Below are 19,160 nucleotides of genomic sequence, written 5' to 3'. Positions count from 1 at the left end.
TGCGAGAATTGACTGGGTGCGGATGGAGAATGGCAGGGGAACCAGGGGCTGAGCAGGCTGGATGCGGATTGCGTTTTGCGGGGGCCGGTGGGCTAAGGGGGGAGTTGGAGGATGTGGTTAGTGGGGGCTAGGGGCAGGGGCGTGCTGATGAGTGTTCCTAGCCTCTGACTTTGAAGGAAGAGGTTGCTGGGCCCTGTGTCCCCATGCCCTTCCTACACCCCCTCTTTCCACTCCCCCCTCCCCCCGCACTGCAGCACCTCCGGGTGGGGGGGAGGGAAGCTGTGGAGGGGGTTGACTACGGGAAGCCGAAGGCTGCACCAGCCTGGGGAAACGGAGAGGTGTTGTAGGAGGGGAGTGTCTAAGGTTTCGGCTGCTTTCACCTCCCTGGAGGCTGGCTCCAGGGGCTCCGTTTGTTTACCTGCGTTCTCCCCTGAGCAGCCCTTGGAGTCACCCTGGCTCCTGGCAACCCCTGGCCTGCCTTGTAGCTCCAGCTCATCCCCCAGGACTAAGGAAGCACTGTTGGGCAGAATAGAGACCAGCCTGGGTCTGAAAAGTGGACCTCTCAGTGTGTTCATGGTTCTGCCTCCAAGGCCCAGAGTTGGAATGAGCTATGCACCTGATTTCTTTTGGACTGTGGAGCTATTTGTGGAATGGGGCGTGGGGGAGGAGAAGTCACCTCTAGCTTACCTTACATCCAGCACTGTGCTGGGCACCTTTAATCCTTATCATTCAGTCCTCCTAGCAGCTTTCCTAGTGCTAGAGGCATTTTATGACATTCATTTGATAGGTGGGTGGAGGCCAGCTGACAGAGGAAGATGAGATTCCTGAGTCTTCTCTGCTCTTGCTCTCTTTGGAATCTTCATTCCACACCCCCATCCACCTAAGATCCCAGCTGCATCCTGTATTCCCAACCTCTGGCTTCTGACCTATGGGGAGAGTGGAGGATGGCTTTCTGCTCGGAGTCCTCTGTGGGAGAGGGGAAGCCATGGAAAGGGCATCCCTCCAGGTCTGAGGTGGCTTTCTCTCTCACCCTCTGCAGTTCTGCCTGCTAGGGGTGCTGCTGGCCCCCATCCGAGTGCTTCTGGCCTTTATTGTCCTCTTTCTCCTCTGGCCTTTTGCCTGGCTGCAAGTTGCTGGTCTTTCTGAGGAGCAGCTTCGGGAGCCAGTTACTGGATGGAGGAAGTAAGTTGGGGAATCAGCCCTCAGACCCTATTTTGCACTTCTCTTTCCTGCTATTCAGTCTACTCCCTCTTGGGGGTGGGGTTGTGGGGAGGGGTGTTTTTCTGAAGCACTCCCACCCAACCTGAGTTGGGTAGGATGAATCAGCCAGGCTCAGCCTGGTACCCAAGTGATGTATCCTGTCGTGTTCCAAAGTGGCTGGAGCCATTAAGGTCAAAAGAGGCCACCTGCCTAAGGCTTGGGGGTGAGTGAGCATCAGAATCACTGCCTCCACTGAGTCCAGCCTTGCTCTCCAGGACTGTGTGCCATAATGGGGTGCTGGGCCTCAGCCGCCTGCTCTTCTTCCTGCTGGGCTTCCTCCGCATTCGGGTCCGGGGCCAGCGGGCTTCTCGCCTTCAAGCTCCTGTTCTGGTTGCTGCCCCCCACTCAACCTTCTTTGACCCCATCGTTCTACTGCCCTGTGACCTCCCCAAAGTTGTATCCCGAGCTGAGAACCTTTCCGTGCCTGTCATCGGAGGTGAGAATTTTAACAGGGTAAAGGGGTGACATAACCACTCCAAGATTTAAAAAATGCCTTTTTTTTTTTTTTAAAGATTTTATTTGTGCATACAGAACTGGGATACAGGCCAGAGATGTGGAGGGTGAGAGGATTCACCAGAGACAGAGTGGGGAGCAGAACAGGCAGATCGACGAAGTACACTGCTGAGGGGAGCAGCGGGCGGGTCAGGAGAGGTCTGCCGTGCCATGTGGTCTCCTCCGGGGCAGGCGGGAATCGAACTCATGAGGAAGCGGCTTTAGATTCTCAGTGCTGTGCTTTAACCCGCTGCGCCACCAGGGAGGGCCAACCACTCCAAGATTTAAAAAAACAAAAAAAAAGACCCACTCTGGACGCAACTGGCCTGGAAGGGCAGTTTAGGGAGAAGTGAGAAGGGATATTGACAGATGTTGGCAAATCAACAGCGTTTGTGAACCTACCTCTTAGACTTAAGCTAGGACTTAGAGGAGGTGGTGGAGGGAGGTCTGGTCAATTTCCTGCAAAGGAAAACTTGCCACAAAAGGAGAGTCCCCTGGCAGAGGTAGGTGAGCACATCTCCTACTGGCTGGACCAGGAGGCTGCAGATGTCAATGTCCCCAGGTAGAACCAAGTGACCCCTTGTATCCTCTCCTGCCCCAGCCCTTCTCCGCTTTAACCAAGCCATCCTAGTATCCCGGCATGACCCAGCTTCTCGGCGTAGAGTGGTGGAGGAGGTCAAGAGGCGGGCGACTTCAAGAGGCAAGTGGCCTCAGGTAGGTAAAGGGGCTTAAGGCTCGCCCCCTGCCTCAGGTGTGCTCTGAAGGGACAGGTCGCTTTTCCGCCCCTTCAGTCCCCACCTTAGTGTGTTCCTTGGTCCTCCCACTCCAGGTACTGTTTTTTCCTGAGGGCACCTGTTCCAATAAGAAGGCTTTACTTAAATTCAAGCCAGGTGAGTAAAACTATAGGGAGTGACAGGACTGTAGGAAACTGGAACCCCAGATTTGAATAACCCAAGAAGTGGAGGGGTGAGGAGGGGAGGGAGATGGGAAACCTACTGGCTGACACCGAAAAGTCTCTGGAAGTCAGAGAAGCACAGAGATGGAGGAGTTCTAGTTTGAGAACTACTCTAGATCCCTGCTCTAAGGCCCTCCAGCCCCACCTCCACACACTAACTTCTGTCTGGGATGGGGTGGGGGGCATGAAATGGGGTTTAGGAGCCTTCATCGCAGGAGTGCCTGTACAGCCTGTCCTCATCCGCTACCCCAACAGTCTGGTGAGTCTTATTTGGGGTTGGGGAAGCCCCTTGATAGTCAGGAAGCTACCCTTAATGGCTATCAGTGATGTTAGTGCCCTAAGGGGATGTGCATATGGGGGTGGGGCCCAAGGGGGGGGTTGTCTGAGCCCCAAAGCAAAGAGTTCCAGAGGAAAAAAGGTAATTCTGTTCTTCTACCTCTGCTTCTCCCCTAGGATACTACCAGCTGGGCGTGGAGGGGCCCTGGAGTGTGAGTTCTGGTGTTCCTGGGGTTGAGGGTGGGGAGCAGGGTCCATCAGAGAATTCCTGACCCATCTTCCAGTCTCCAGACAAGGTGAACAATCCATCTTCATTCTCAGACTGAGAGAACTCTAGAGAAAAGGGGTGTTCTTTTCGCTCTGTTCTGTTCTGGTCTACCAGTCTAATCTGGAAGTGCTTCCAGCTAGCGCCTCCCTACCCCACGCCCCACCCCCCAGTCATTCCTGCTGAGATTATGACTCCTTTTAACTTTCCTGTATTTGTGACTGATTTCTCCCTCGTGGGTTCCTTCTTTTGACACATCCTACCACAAGGCATGCCTCTTGCCTTTTCTGGGGTTCCCGCTGCCTCCTGCACCTCTTCTTCTGGCACATCCCCACAGCACTGCTCTTCCCCACCACCTGTCTGGCCCTTGGCAATGGTCTCCCAACTGTATTTACCCAGCTGCCTGAACACTAGGATCATTTACATATCCAGAAGCTGAGCTTTCCCATTCCTCTCCTGGGGAGGAAGGAGCCCATTTCTCAGGGTGGGTGAGCATCTGAGGTTTCTCTTCTCCTAGACTCAAAGTTCTCTGGCTCACTGCCTCTCAGCCCTGCAGCATTGTGGACGTAGAGGTATGATCACCAGAATGGACTGTTCCTGACCCTTGTGGAAAAAAGGGTGGGAGTGGTGGTCACCCCTAGCTTTGAAGTCCCAACGGGAACTATGTCTGTGTTTCAGTTCCTCCCCGTGTACCACCCAAGCCCCGAGGAAAGCAAGGACCCCACCCTCTATGCCAACAATGTCCAGAGGGTTATGGCACAGTGAGTGTCTGCAAAGTATTTCCTGGAACTGATATACAGGTCAAAGGAACCATGGCAGAGAGAGAGGAGGGTTCAGGTTTTGAGACAAAGGTGGGAGTGGGCAGTGGGAAAGGCTGTTGGACAGCTAAGAGTAGGAAGTAGCCATGGAGCCAGCTCTCTTCATAGCCAGCAGGCTGGAGTCACCCTGAACCTAGAAAGTTCTTCCTTCTTTCCCCTCTTCATCCTCTAGGGCCCTGGGCATTCCAGCCACTGAGTGTGAGTTTGTAGGGAGCCTGCCTGTGATTGTGGTGGGCCGGCTGAAGGTGGCCTTTGAGCCGCAGCTCTGGGAACTGGGAAAGGTGCTTCGGAAGGCTGGGTAAGTGACCTTGAAGGTGAGGGAGTGGGCAGAGTCAGGTGTAGTGGAAGCAAGGAGAGATGGGAAAATGGAAGGGAAAAAAAAAATGGGAAAATAGGGGAACTTGCTCAAAGACCATGCGGTGGGAGGAAGAGGGACAGAAGGGAAAGAGATGCAATAACCCCGCTGGAAAAATTAGGAAGGGCTCTCCAGGGACTGTGAGTCAGAGCACATCTTAGAAAAACACCCTCTGGACCGGGGCTGGGGCCAGCGTCCTGCTGGGTATAGTATGCCCAGAAAGAAACCGAGTCAGCTCTCTGCCTTCAATAATCCCATTGTAGGCTGTCCCCTGGCTGTGTGGATTCTGGGGCAGAGCCGGGCCGGAGTCGGATGATCAGCCGGGAAGAGTTTGCCAAGCAGCTTCAGCTCTCTGACCCCCAGACAGTGGCCGGTGCCTTCAGCTACTTCCAGCAGGTGAGGGAGCTGGATGTGAAGTCAGCGCCCAGGGCATGGCCTCCAGATTGTCGTGCTCAGGGTTTGAGAATCATACCCAGGTAGCTGCAGCAAATGCATTGAATGATCAATTTGGAGCCTGCTAGGTGTTTCCATAGCTACAATTGGATGGTCCATGGGTGATGCCTGCTTTGCCAACTCTACGGGACACCAGTAGAGTTGAGGTTCACAAGGGGTAAGGGGATATCCTCTTTTTTTTTAAGATTTATTTATTTATACAGACAGAACTGGAGTACAGGCAAGAGGTGCAGGAGTGGTGGGAAGATTCACCAGAGACAGAGAGGGGAGCAGAACAGGTAGATCGACGGAGTACACTGCTGAGGGGAGCAGTGGGCAGGTCAGGAGAGATCTGCCACGCCATGTGGGTCACCTCCCTAGTCGGGGATCGAACTCATGGTGAAGCGGCTGGGGCGAGCTTCCTGATGCTGTGCTTTAAGCTGTCGCACCACCAGGGAGGGCCCGAGGGGTGTCTTTTTGACGTAACACACCTAGCACATGGATGGAGGGTTTTAATTGCTGTGGAGAGGAATAAGAAATAATCCATCTGCTTTTGAGACTGGCAAAGATGGGGACCTTGTGAGTACCAAGTGAGGGGTCTTTAGAGGAGACTCATGAGGGACAGGTGGAAGAGCTTATCTATGGGGGATGACATGGGCAGGTTCTCCATGGCAGGTTAGACAGTGAAGAGTTTGAGACCCAAAGGCATTTGCAGTCCTTGCAAATTTCTTTAAATATCTCACAGCTTCTCTGGGGGATTTTTGAACTTTCTCAAAAATCTTGGCAAACCATATATATTTCCTGGAACTTAACCAGGTTTTCGAGCTGAATTACAGTAATCCCAGGAGATTCTTAAAGTTCATGAACCAACCACTGGTAGTAGTCCCAAGGTTCTCTTTTCGATCTGAAATTCAGGCAGTGACTCTCAACGCCCTCTGAAGGGACAGTGACTGTGTGTGGTGACTCCTTAGACTGAGGCAGACAGTCTGAAAGGAGCTTTCCCACTAAGCCTGCAGCAGAACAAAACCCAAACCCAAATGACTGTTGCCCGGTAGAGTTGGCACAGCAGGCATCACCCGTGGTTATTTGATGGTAAGAATTTATGCCAGTGACCCCCTCGTCCCCCCTTATAGTCTGTTGGACCAGTTCTCCCACATAGACTTTCAGCAGAGAACCAGTTTTTCCAGCTTGTGGGCCAGGAAGGTCCTCCATGGCATATCAGATACTTGATGTCAACCATAGCGACCCCGAGGGATTCCTCAGCATCCCTAGGCGATCCCTTTATAGGAGAGCTTTGTCACAGGTGACTTGGGGGTATAGCTTGAGTAAACCCATGACCTGAGAGAATACGTGGAGATCCTGGAAGGTTTGGGGCTCACTGTTCCGAGGGAAACAGACACAGGCCTGCTGCCCGGCACGTGGCTGGGAAGACCGGAGCACCAAAAGGCAGAGCAGGAAGGAGGGGCTGGTCCCCACGTTACTTTGTTTTCGGTTTCGTCCTCCAGGATGCCAAGGGTTTGGTGGATTTCCGAGATGTAGCCCTCGCTTTGGCAGCTCTGGATAGGAGCCGGAGCCTGGAGGAGCTGACTCGCCTGGCCTTTGAGGTACCAGGGGTTGGAGAGTGAACAGGTGCCTGTGCTCACCCTTCCCACAGTCCTGAGTGGTCTGTACCCAGTGGCTTCTCAAGAATAGTGGCTCAGCATCCACCTCAGGATGACATTGTCTAGAACTACAAAGTAGCCCTAAGTGTCTGCATGGGGATGTACCTGAGGGGGTAGCAGCCATGAAGCGGGGTGTCGGTGAGGGGCCTGTCTGGCAGAGCCGCCGGGCAGTGTGGGAGGGTGGCATGTGGAGCGCTTGACTTGCACCCCTCTTTCTTTCCAAGCTCTTTGCTGAGGAGCGAGCAGAGGACCCCGGCCGCCTGCTGTACAGAGATGGCTTCAGCACTATCCTGCACCTGCTGCTGGGCTCACCCCGCCCGGCCGCCGCCTCTCTGCATGCCGAGCTGTGCCAGGCGGGACCCCAGCAAGGCCTGTCCTTCTGTGAGTCACCGCCTTCTCGCCCGTGGGTGGGCACTTTTGGGTGCAGTCAGCCCCAGGACCGTGAGAAGAGCACACCAGATAGCGGGGCATCCGGGTTGGTCATGCTGGGGGGAAGAATGTCAGAGGACAGGCTGGAAAGGGAAAGAGGATGTAGACTTGGGGTTGAGACGTGAAGCAGAGCACGGAGGAACAGGGGCGCGCTGCCCTCTCACATTCTGGGGCTTTCCTCCTCCCCACCCTACTCTACCTCCTTCTCCCCTCCACCTGTGCAGGTCAGTTCCAGGACTTCTCCCTTCACGACCCGCTCCACGGGAAGCTCTTCAGCACCTACCTGCGCCCCTCTCAGATACCAAACGCCTCATCCCCAGGCAGCCCCCCTGCTCTGGCCAACGGGACTGTGCAATCGCCCAAGCAGAAGGGCGACTGAGCGCCTCAGCCTCCCCCACGCGCATCCGGCCGCAGACTCAGGGCGGTACCGGGACCTCCCCTGGGCCCGAAGCCCATCTCTGCTCCTGCTTGGTTTTTTGTTATAGTTGTTTGTTTTTTAAGTTGGTTTTCATTTTATGTTTGTTTGGTTTTTTTTGTAAGAAACTATTTTATATATAAATATAAATCTATATCTATATCTATTTAAAAAAAGAAGTACAGTCACTGTGGTCTCATTAGCAGGGAAGGAAAGGAATTAGTGATGGCGGGCAGTCCACTGGGGGCTCCCCAGGGTCAGTCGTCCTGGCCATAGCTGGGTGAAGACACCTCACTTTTAATGGGACAGGGTTCTTTCCTGCACAGAAACCATGCGGCTCTCACATCTTCGCCTGCACCATACCCTGTATACGTGCCTTTTAACGGGCTTCCTCGTGAACCTCTTTTTAGCCTATTCCCTCTTGTTCTGTCCTCGTTAGAGACTGAAAAATAGCTTAACTGCTATTCCATATTTAATCATCCTACTGGGATTGATCCCCATCTCCAGCAGCGTTAGCAGAGAGCTGTGTCAGTTGAAACACAGCCTCCCTGCAACCACAGAGGACTGTTTTTCTGCTGTGAGATGCATAAAGGACATTTATGTCCCTTTTCTCCAGCCTCTTTTCAGGGAAGAAAATAAGGACTCCTAAAGTGCTGTGTCTAGACAGAATTATGAAAAATTAATTAGATACAGGAAATTAGGCATCTATCCCAGAGACCCGACAGGTAAATAAAAATACCTCTCTACCTGTAGACTGAAAGATAACGATAGGTTATGCAGAGAAGCCCAAGCCCAGGCTTTGGGTGAAGGGATCCTCAATACTGGGGCTTATCAGGGAACCTCGATGAGGCTGAAATGGCATCTGATCCCACAAATATGAAGCTATTCCCCTCTGTCCCATCTTAACAGCCTTTTACCCCATTTACCTGCAAGATGTGTACAAAAAGGCACCGTGAAAGCATTTTCAACAACAAAGCTTTATTTCCCCCCAACTCGTCCCAAAGGTATTTATTTGCCCCTTACCTCCTACACCAACACCAATCTAACCAGTGTGACCTCCTGCCCCACCCTCGCCTCTTGCAAAACAACCAAAAAAAAAAAAAAAAAAAAAAAGCTGAGAACAAATCTGGTGTAGTCAGGGTGAAACCTGTCCTGGGGCCACTTTGGTGGATGGGCAGTTGGGGCAGGGCAGTCCCACTGCTCCCTACTGGCTACGGCGTCGTTTCTTCCTCCTGCCTGTAACAAAACTATCACGCCTTCTTTTACGAGGCTGGGAAGATCTACCTACTCCAAGAGTCAGGGGCTTCTCTCCAGAGACCAAAAATTCAGCTCCTGGGTAGGGCCTCTTTTCAGCAGCAGCAGATGCACCTTCAACTAGGCCTCGCTTCCCAGACTTGGCTACTGGATATGGAGGATGGCCGAGGCCTCTTGCCTCCGCAGAGAGGGAACGGGGTGCTCTCTGGACACCCTGAACTGCTGAAGGCAGGCCTGAGGTAGGGTGAGGGCTAAGGGGAAACCCCCGTGGGGATAGGCTAAGTTTAGAGGCCAAAAGGTAAGCAAAATTAGATAGTTCCTCGTCTTCCTCCTCCTCTTCTCCTTTGGCCCCACCTGCAGAACTGCGAGTTTCATTAACAGGAGACGTCTCTCCCGGAACTAAGGCGCCCTCGGCTCCCCATCTAGGGGAAGAGCGTCCAAGGCTCTGGTGAGATGTTGACTTGGGGGTCCTGAGTGCATAAGACTTTCGATTTCCTAGTGTGAAAGTAGGGTCTTTGGGCTGAGATGAGTCTGTATCCTCCTTGCCCTCTCTTTGCAGTTCATAAGAATTAAAACTTGGGCAGCTGGCTTCCTCTTCCCCTAGCTGGAGGCCCCCGGCATCTCTAACATCTAGTGTGTTGATGTGTTCTGTGCTTTCCAGCTGAGAGGGAATAAGGTTGTTGCCAATGCCCCCATCTTGGCTGGGCTCCAGAAAAGCAGAGACATCCTGGGTCCCCAGGATAAGGATATTGCCCTGACATGTGGGTTGGAGGGTTTCTTTGGAAGCTCCCAGTGTGGAGGCATCAATTCTGCTCTCCAGCAATGAGGAGCAACCTTCAGCCCACAGAACACTGGGTTTTTCTGTAGTTTCAGGGCTCTCTTTGCTATCTTTAGGCTTCACGGCTGGGCTGTTGGACCTCAGTGGTCCTGGCAAGCTGCAGTAGTTTCTCTTTTCTAGGGTTACTATGGCATCTGTGCCTCCATAGGGAACTGCACTATCTACTTCATCTTCAGGTGTGGTGGTCTCTCCGGGACCCAGAGAAATGTTTCTTCTGGAACCCAGTGCCGGGCAGCCTCCCTGGTGCTCAGCTACACACACCCTGTCATGGAAGTTGTCTATGACTTCCTCAATCTGCAAGGGCAGCTCCAGGCCTGTGGCATCCATCCCACCTCTCAGCCAAAAGCCTGGACTGAGAGAGGCCCCATCCCTGACCTGAGCCTCAGCTGCTCCAGCGGAAGGGCTCTGATCATAGCTCTGAACCATGGGAGGACCTCTGTCTTCTCCCCACATGGGTCCTGAAGAGCCTTCCTGAGGTGCCTCTATCGGCTTCTTCCCCTGCGGAGGTCTTTCAAGACCCTCCAGCTGTTCACTCTGCAACATCAGCACCTGTTTCTCTAGCCCCTGTCCTTGGGGAGAAGCCAGCTCTGTGAGTCCAACATCCAAAGGGGGAACTATCTCAAGTTGGGGGGGACCCTCCTGCCAGCAAAGGGACAAAGACTTAGAGGACCTCTCAGCCACCAGGGAGCGCTCGCGAGACCTGGACCCGCCCAGGTGCTCAACTTGCTGCGTAGATGCCTGGCAGATAACCTTCCCAGACCCTCGCGACATTGCCAAGGGCCCTTGAGTCCCCTGTGGAACTTCGAGTTCTACCTGCGGATCCCAGCTGCTGAAGGACAGCAGAGCATTCCCATCTCTGTGCATCCCCCGCAGACCATCTAAGGCCCGCCCCTGCCCACCATGCACTTCTCTTGCCCTATTTCCTGGAGAAGCAGATTTTCCAAGGCGAACGGTGCCCCCGGCCCCCCGAGACCCAGGTGAGGGCCGAAGCCGCCCACCCCCATCTTCCTCCTCATCAGAAACAGAAGGACTGGAGTCTGACTGAACTCCACTGCAACTTGGGGGTGCCTCTGCATCGTCCTCCTCTTCCAAGGCCAACAACCGCTTCTGGACCAGCTAGGAGAACAAACAACATGCTTATCAGAAAAGGTGGCTGAGTGGGTGGTGGGGAGGTGGTACCTGAGCAGGGCAGATGATACCAGTATGAGGCTTAAGTGATGACACCAATGACAGCTGGACCCTCTCCTGCTTCTTGGCCCTCCTTCCCCTACTTTAAGCCCTTATACTACTCTCTTCTGCATTTCCACAGTCCCTTGCCTACTTGTCTGCACCTAAAGCCCCAGTTCACCTTTAGAAGTCATATCATCCAAGACAATATAGGGTTAGATCAAATCATACGCTCTTATTCAGATTTTCCTCCCTCCCAGATTTACCTGGGCAAGACTGAGTCCTTCTTCTTGCTCCAGCTCCTCAATTAAGGCTAAGGGGTCCCTCTGTTGTTCTGGGGACAGCAGATCTGCTAGAAATTGAGGGTGAATGACAGCCTCCACCTGGGGAACGGAAGGAAAAGTGGTGTGAGTAGGGGACAGGAGGTAACCTGGGAGCCAGAGGCTCTAAAGAAGAAGCCATAAATCCACCCCCACTGCCCACTCTCCTCCCCCCGAAGGTCCACCATGTCCACCACCAGCTATACATGTGCGTGTACAGCATTTCTCAATACAGAAGACCACCTAGTTCTTAAGTACCTCTGGCAGAACCTGAGATCTCTGATTCCCCGAATTCCCACCCCTGGATCTACTGAAACCAGACATCCAGGCCCAGCCCACCTTGGAAACAAAGACCTCCTGAGAACACAGCTCATCGATGTAGTTCAGGAGATCTGGGTCTGGATACATCCCTTCCTCCTCCTGCCTCCGTTCTTCCTCTTCTTGTCTTCCATCTGACTTCCCAGAGGCTGAGTCAGTCCCTACCAGCCCTTCCATGATGTCCGCATACTCTTTCACAGCTTCTGGTGGGATCTCCTTGGGCGCCTCGGCCACTGCAGGCCTCTGGGCCTTGCGCTGCCGCCTGCGTGGGGCCCGTGCCTTGGATGCCGCCTTCTTGGGAATATACGCTAAGGGGCAAGATGGAAAGGAGACGTGGAAGTGGCACTCACCACGGCTACAGCTGAACCCTACGTAAGGGTTGCAGTTGGGTACATGGAAACGGCTCTAGCCTGGACCAGGTCAACCTGAAACAGTGCCAGGTGTGGGAAAGATTGAGAAGCTGGAGAGTCTGAAAGAGGGAATCTCTGGATGAGGGACCTTGAACGCCATGAAAACCCAAGGAGTCTCCTCTTAGGTTGTAGGATGTGCCTTATCTACCGTCTTGGTGACAGAGTATTTGGTTCATTTGAACAAAGATCAAAACCTGCTTTGGGACAAGGAGAGCTGGAGAACCCAGATGTTCTCCTGTCCTGTTTAGAACGTCAAGTGCTGCTTCTTAGAGGGAAGGTGATGGTAGCGAAGGCAAAGTCTTCCCAACCTGAAACTGGCCTCTGACTTTGGCTTAGGACTCCTGTTGGAACTGGGCAGACTCACCTGGCTGCTGGCCAGGCTCACCAGGCTGTTGGCCAGCCTCTGCCGGAGAGGGCCCTGGATGATCAAGTTTCAGAGGGGCCACAGGAGGCAAGCCCTGGGACCTGTTCATCAACTGTGTGTTCTGAATTTGCATCTCCTCCTCGGCCTCAAACTCCATGAACCTGGAAAGGATGAGGGAGGGCAGTGCTCAGGACAGATCCATCAGGAACTCAGGCACCAGCAGTGCTGAGCATAGCCAAGAATGGATGTGCCCTCATTTAGGCAAAACTGCTCATAAGTCAGTCACTGAAGAGGGAGCTGCTCACAGACAGCCAAATAGCAGTTCTGGAAGCATCTTACGAGGTCACCACTAGTCCCTTTCCCTTCATCCACAGAGGCCATTTGGAAAGCTTGCTAAGAAATGAACCATCTGGCGCTTGTCAGATTCTCCAGAACAGAGCTGTGGCTTTCGCTTCTCTTCCACCCCTATTTCACCCAGGCATATGGCAGCCATTAATACAGGTTTGCTGAAGTCAATTAGACTTATCTATGGCACATCCTGATAGGATCCCTAATGAAGGCACCTCCTCCAGGCCTCTTTTGCCCTGCGGAAAAGCATGAAGGGCTGAGATCCTGAAACATGGCAAGGGTGGCAGCTGCCACCAGGGGGCAGTGCTGAGATCCAGGAGTCCTGAGGCCCTGGAAGGGTAAATCTAGACTGTATGAGTTCAGGAGATTTGGGGGGAGAAAATGGAAGTTAAGGTTGGGTGAAAAAATTTCCCCCAGAGTTGTTATTAGTCCAGGAAGCAGAAGAAGATTGATCTGTTTTTTTGTGCCATTACAAGGATTTTATCAGAAATTTTTCTGAGCCAGGAAAACAGACCACTCCTCTTCAAGAGCCAGTCCCTGCCTGGGAGGGCAGGCTCAACAATTTCTGTGCCAGAGGCTCCCTGGTGGCACGGGGGTTAAAGTCTCAGTGCTATTAAGCTACCTCCAGCTTAATAGCTCCACTGCAGGACTGCAGCATGAATTTGATTCCCCACCAGGGAACTAACTCACATAGCTCAGCAGACCTCCTGTCCCGCCTACTGCTCCCCTCAGCAGTGTATTTCAGTGGATCTGCCTGTTCTGCTTCCCACTCTGTCTCTGTGGAATCCTCTCACCTCCTGCACCTCTGGCCTAAATAAATAAAACATACCCGAGCAACTATTTCCAGAGGAGTGGTAGCCCCAAGATCTGTACCCACAGCACTTCTACATGGTGAAGGAAGTAGCAAAGCTCCAGATGTCCCCACACATTAAGCTTTTCTTATCTGCCCCAACCCTCTCACCAGACTCACTTTTCTGCCATCTCATAAAAGATCATCCGGTCAAAGTTGCTGGTTCTCTCCCACTCCTGCACGGCCCTCGGCAGTCCCTCCTCCAAGGTCATGGTGGGCTTCAGCCGGGCCAGGGAACGAAGCACTGGACTAAAATTCACACCGGTCAGTCACATTCTACAAGTGTACCCCCTTCACCTCTCCTGACACCCACCTCCACCCACACCCCTGACCCTCTCAGATCTAACATGCTCCTCAGTCCCTGTCATATTTCACTTCTGATTGGACTTCCAGACCCTTAACTTTCCATCCGGAACAACACGTACATTTTTAAAAGTCTAGTGAAAGACGGCATGTGTTACCTAGTGCTTTATACAAAATGTGAGGGATACAGTCCAATTGAGAGGAGCTCTGGGTTTGGGGGGAACAAGAAAACTGGCCCAGAGGATTAATTGACTCTGCTTTATAAACACAATACACAGCCTGTAACCCCAGACTCCCTGGCTAAACATCCACTTTAAGTGTAACATCACTTTGGCCTTTTCTGGGTTCCTTCCCTCTTCTAGATTATCTTTTTATAATTATAATAATAAAGATCATCATCATAGCAACTACCACTTAATAAGGCATTTTCTGTGCCAGGCAGTTTACTAAACACTTCACCTACATTAACTCATTTCATCTCGGCACCCTCAGAAGGAGGTATAATTATCCTCTTTACAGATGAGAAAACCAAGAAGAAAGATATGAAATGTCATGGCCAGCATCACAGATCTAGTGAAGGGTGCAGAGCCCAGGCCCTTGGACTGGTTCAACCTGAATAAAGCAGGGGAGGGGAAGGCACCACCTGTCCTTTGCTTGGCACCAACTGTCCTCCTCTGCCACAGGATGGGTCAGAGCTCAGGACACCTCATCCTGGCCAGTGTGGACAGCTCAACTCCCCTTCAGAAAGCAGTAAAATAAAATGGGGGGGATGCTGGCACTTGGTGTCAGAGACTTAAATCCAATCACTTTCCTTGCTTTGGGACAGAAAATCTGTGTTTCAACCTTCTGTCTGCAAATGTGGATTACCCAAAAAACACTTGCCTGAATTCAGGGTTCTGAGAATTTATTGAGAAGACATCTGAAAGCGTGTTATACCCTGGGAGGTCAGGTGGAGGTTATCATCATCCTCCTCCTGCTTTGAGCTCTTATAATATCACCATTACCTGCAGGACCTGCTCTTAAGTATTCCTAAATAGTCTCACTTCTTCTAAAAGTTCTCATCCAAGTCCTCCTTATTTAAAAGCCCCAGGATAACTGATCCATCTCCCCACTTACATAAGAAAGCAGGAAAGGGCTTCTGCATCAGGACTTTGAGACAAGTGCCTCCGGGCCAAAGCTTTGTAGCGCTGCCAACGTCGGAAATTCTCATAAACACCCTTGGAAGTATGGGAGAGGTCACCCAGGGAGGGCTTGGGTTGAGTGGCCTCAGGACCTGCTTCCCCGGTTGTCCCTAGCCAAGTCTTTTCCGGGGACACAGTGGGGGCCATTTGGGCTGTTGCAGGTGGAACTTGAGGAGGAAGGCCCAGGAGGCCCTCCTGGCTCACCCCGATAGCCTTAGTGGGCAGGAGGGTCTTCACGTTTGAGGCTGTCACAAATCGAGGGGGGGGACCTGGAGGGCCCCCGCAAGGAGCACCTGAGGCAATCCAATTGAGGGTAGTCTGAGTAAGAATAAAGTTCTGAGTTTGAGAGGATTCAGTTGGCCCCACTTCTGTCTTGACTTTGATAATGACTTTGCCAGCTTCAGCCCCACTGGGGCCTGGACTCCCATCCCCTGTCACCAACAATGGGCTGGGGAAAGCAGAGAGCACCAGAGGGTTGCCAGGAGAGAATGCTGAAGGTATGGGGGGCTGCGAAGGAGGCTCCCAGGGTGGTGGGTCTGGCAGGCCAGGAGCAGGTGGAGGTAAAGGAAGCGCAGTGAAAGAAGGCAGGGCAGTGCCAGCTTTCATGGTCATGTCAGGTCCAGGCAACGGAGAGGCTGTTGAGACAAAGGAAAGGAAGGAGTGGGGGAGGAGAAAGGAGATCGGACAGGTCATCCAGTTCCATTCAGTTTGTACAGACTCTGAATCTGAGCCTCAACAGGTAAGGGGTGAGGGTGGGAGAGGGGATATGGAGCCGGCAGGTATGTACTCTGCAAAGGCGACCTTACTCTTAGTTAGGAATTACCACCCTAGGTAATTCCTAGGTAACAAACAGTGTGAGTGGTATGAATTACCACTCATACCCCATAACAAATGCCATCCAGCATGCAGGGACCTCTCTTCTCCCTACCATCCATCCCCTGAACATCCAAACCACCCCCTCTACCCCCACCCCCGCTCTCTCATAGGAGAGAGCAGGCAGGTGTGCTATTAGATGTTGATTCCCAGGAGTTGTGTGATATGGCTGTCATGAGTGAGGAGACATAAGGGCCAGGGGCTGTGCAGGGGAGGGCGGTGCAGACATTGGGCTGGATTCCAGCGCTGTAAGCAGTTGCTGGACAAGTTAAACTTAGGCAGTGCAACAGTAGGTAATTCTGATTACAGTGCTTCATGCCAGAAATTAGGGGTACACTAAGAATAAGGCAGTGACAATGAATTTAGAAATAGTACCTGCCAAAGAACAGCTACTCAGAACCTGGTCAAAGAGACCAAGGATAAATACACAAAATGTGTACTTAACCAGGACACATATCTCCTCCTGGGAGTTTAATAATACCAGATCATCTTCATGCCACTCTTAACCCCCTCCCTCTTTTATTTTTTAAGATGTATTTATTTATGCATACAAGAGCTGAGGTGTAGGCCAGAGATGCAGGGGGTGAGAGGATTCACCAGAGACAGAGTGGGGAGCAGAACAGGCAGACTGAGTGAAATACACTGTTGAGGGGAGCAGCAGGTGAAACAGGAGAAGTCTGCTGCGCCATGTAGGTCACCTCCCTGGCTGGGGATCAAACTCATGCTGCAGTGGCTGTGGACAGCCTCAGAGTGCTGCAGCTTAACCCCTTGCACCATCTTTTGTCCCTCTTTTTGCCCTCTTATAAAAAATATTTCACTGGCAAACAAACAACGCTCAGCTTCTGCTTCCGACTGTGGAAAAGAATGGAATACGAGCAAATTCGGGACCTCCATCACAGAACAGCGGGCTAGGAGGGTTCCACTAAGTACAGAACACAGTGGAATAGGTCTAATGGCCTGGATTCCACAAAAGATAGAAAACCCAGGGGCACCTCAGGGAAGTCCCAACTCTCCTCCCTTCTCACCGAATGTGGTAAATCAAGGTCAACTGCTTCCTGAATTTAGAATCTATCTTTGGGGTTGGGCTGGCAGGACAGTACAGACTTGGAACCAGATAACCCCAATGAATATTTCTCTAGCCAAGACCTCTCCCCTTCACCTCCACCCCACTTCTTGTATGCATAAATAAATTAATCTTTAAAAAAATAACTGGAGTACAGGCCAGAGGTGCCAGCAGAAGAGGCTGGTGAGAAGCTTCACCAGAGACAGAGTGGGGAGCAGAACAGGCAGATGTACTGAAACACACTACTGAGGGGAGCAGCATGTGAGACAGGAGAGGTCTGCTGTGCCCTGTAGGTCACCTCCCTGGCCGGAGATGGAACTGGTGCAGCAGCGGCTGAGGATCACTTCACAGTGCTGCTCTTTAACCCATTGTGCCACCAGGCCACCAGGGAGGACCCACCCAGCGCTGTCCTTGAAAGGAAAATTCTAAAGCAGACTCCCACTGCCTGAAGAAGACACAAGAATTAGGGTCTTCTCTTTGAACCCGCTCTGTGCCACCTGTACACACGCCACCATTTCTACTCTGTCCCCTCCCACAGAAACACACATTGAAGGGGTCCCTACTCCAGAGATGTAAATTGCTAAATGCCATCCCTTCTCTGTATCCAGCATTTTCCTCCAAGGTGCCTTTACCTGCCTTCTCTCCCTTGGCAAACCTCCAGGCTACTGGCACATTTCGGCCTCCAACATGTGTGATGCCTAGGGGGTATAGTGTTCTCACATCTCTCTTGCTCTGCCCAGAGGGTTTGCTCCCAGGTAAAGTATCAAAGTTGAGTCTCCAAGGATGAGAAAAGGTGAAAGGGACAACCCCCCACCAACCCCTTCCTACTTGTAGACTTACCTCCATCTGAAGCCATCCTGTCAGGTTTGGGCACTAATCGTGGTTGTCTAGAAGCCTCCAGAATGAAAGTCAGGTCCAGGAACCAGAGAGTAACCTGGCTCCAGGAGATACACAAGGATCCAAGGAAGGGAAGAGAAAGATAGATTAAAACAGAACTAGAATCTAGGATTCAAGGCATTCTGCAGTGGGGGGAGGGGAGAGTTAGGTGGGAGTAGAGAGAAGTGTTACACAGCGTTCTGTAAGTAGGGAATAACCAGGAATTCTCTCCAAACTGCAGTCTGGCAATATGATTGCTGATTGTTGCATACCTTTTTAGGGTAAGCTGTAAATTCCTTTTCAGATTCCCAACCATTATAATTTCACCTCTTGGTTCCCTATAAAATTCTTCATCATTACAATACCTTTCATTATCTCCCAGTCTGTAACTGACTTTCTATTAATAGCAAGTTGTGGTAAATCCTCGACTTAACTCAATATTGGCTGTAGGATATAGTTCTGAACCAACTTCAGAGCACAGGATCAAGGGAACCAAATATTTAAAATTAGGATTGTCTCAGAAGACTGAGGGCATCAGATCACTGTGTGCATATCACTTCCTTTGGAAAGCTGCCTGCAGGCTGCAATCCCCCAAGAGCCCACTCCCATTAGCTCTGCAGTTCACAGAAGATTCAGCCTAAAATCGCATGACCATAAGTCTTACTGTTTGTTACATTACTTTGTTTTAAATTTTGGTTAAATAATTTAAAAATTTTTAATGGATAATATACAAGCAGGGTTCAAAACTGTGCAAAATGGAATAAGCAGCAATTCTCCTCCTACTCCTTTCCTCTGGAGCCTATTTCTTTAGCCCAGAGGAAGCACATATTATGTTTCTTGTGAATCTTTGCGGAGATATTTGATGCAATTATAAATAAGTACAAACGATATTAAAAAAAAGTTCAGGTTTTTCTAGTTATAAAATTAATATATGTTCCAACGTTTTTGCATTATAAGTAGCGCTGCAACCATCATCTTTGTAAAGGTACCTGGGCTCCAATTTTCTTTCTTTAAACTAGTTATATAAGGAGAATTTCTACGTTCTTTTAAAATTCGAAAATACCGTTAGGAGGTGTATCTATTTTATGCTATTATTAGCTACTCACCATGTAAAGAAAGTGCGCTGAATTTCTAGTAAAGAGACCTGAGTTTGAATCTTGGTTCGACCACTAAGTCATACTTGACCAGTTCCATGAAATAACCTCACGCTCTCTTTGTTGTACAGAACATTGAATACCCATCATGCACTTTTACCGCCAACACTTTAAAATAGGGCGTGGGGAACCGGACGTAAAACAGGGGAGGGAAGAAAATCTTCCTTCTTTCCTAAGATAAATGGGGACTGAATCCTGCAGCCCTCGTTTCCCCAGCAGCTAGAAACCTACTACCTTAGAAGTGGGTGTTCTTATTGAGGTAAAGAAAGAGTTCTACACACCAATGTTCAGCCACGCCTATCCCTACCCCCCTCCTACGCCTTCCAGTGTCTGGCACACAGTGGGCACACCCCATGAGTCTTAGAACGTCTGCTAAGTTGCAACTAGGCGCCAAAACCTGCAATGTTGCAAGTAGGTTGCAACTAGGCCCAGTCCTGCACTACTGCCCCCTCTACTGGTCAGGGGAAAAAGTGTCTAGAATGG

The 19,160-nt window shown here is 51.4% G+C and overlaps 2 protein-coding genes across 2 annotated transcripts in view; one reads left to right on the top strand and one right to left on the bottom strand.

Moving 5' to 3' along the window:
• Positions 1 to 7,539, top strand: part of LPCAT4 (lysophosphatidylcholine acyltransferase 4) — an 8,432-nt gene extending 893 nt beyond the window's left edge. Inside the window, exons 2-14 of the mRNA XM_004687573.2 lie at positions 1,014 to 1,182; positions 1,476 to 1,696; positions 2,354 to 2,466; positions 2,582 to 2,642; positions 2,908 to 2,966; positions 3,161 to 3,195; positions 3,766 to 3,820; positions 3,927 to 4,009; positions 4,239 to 4,364; positions 4,685 to 4,817; positions 6,359 to 6,457; positions 6,739 to 6,895; positions 7,168 to 7,539. Of these exons, the coding sequence (XP_004687630.1) occupies positions 1,014 to 1,182; positions 1,476 to 1,696; positions 2,354 to 2,466; positions 2,582 to 2,642; positions 2,908 to 2,966; positions 3,161 to 3,195; positions 3,766 to 3,820; positions 3,927 to 4,009; positions 4,239 to 4,364; positions 4,685 to 4,817; positions 6,359 to 6,457; positions 6,739 to 6,895; positions 7,168 to 7,322 (1,466 nt within the window). The 3' untranslated portion in view covers positions 7,323 to 7,539. The remainder of the gene's footprint in view (positions 1 to 1,013; positions 1,183 to 1,475; positions 1,697 to 2,353; positions 2,467 to 2,581; positions 2,643 to 2,907; positions 2,967 to 3,160; positions 3,196 to 3,765; positions 3,821 to 3,926; positions 4,010 to 4,238; positions 4,365 to 4,684; positions 4,818 to 6,358; positions 6,458 to 6,738; positions 6,896 to 7,167) is intronic.
• A 983-nt stretch (positions 7,540 to 8,522) lies between these two features.
• Positions 8,523 to 17,503, bottom strand: NUTM1 (NUT midline carcinoma, family member 1). The gene is made up of 7 exons (XM_004687961.2): positions 17,488 to 17,503; positions 14,647 to 15,346; positions 13,348 to 13,476; positions 12,051 to 12,190; positions 11,277 to 11,563; positions 10,884 to 11,000; positions 8,523 to 10,566 (listed from the first exon to the last, which is right to left on the bottom strand). Exons 1-7 carry the CDS (start codon positions 17,501 to 17,503, stop codon positions 8,563 to 8,565), a joined length of 3,393 nt encoding a protein of 1,130 aa, XP_004688018.1. The 3' UTR covers positions 8,523 to 8,562.
• Between the last annotated feature and the right edge of the window lie 1,657 nt (positions 17,504 to 19,160).

Source organism: Condylura cristata, unplaced genomic scaffold, assembly GCF_000260355.1.
Source record: "Condylura cristata isolate star-nosed mole 26May11 unplaced genomic scaffold, ConCri1.0 scaffold00023, whole genome shotgun sequence".
Lineage (NCBI taxonomy): Eukaryota > Metazoa > Chordata > Mammalia > Eulipotyphla > Talpidae > Condylura > Condylura cristata.
This window is presented reverse-complemented; position numbering and strand designations above follow the sequence as displayed.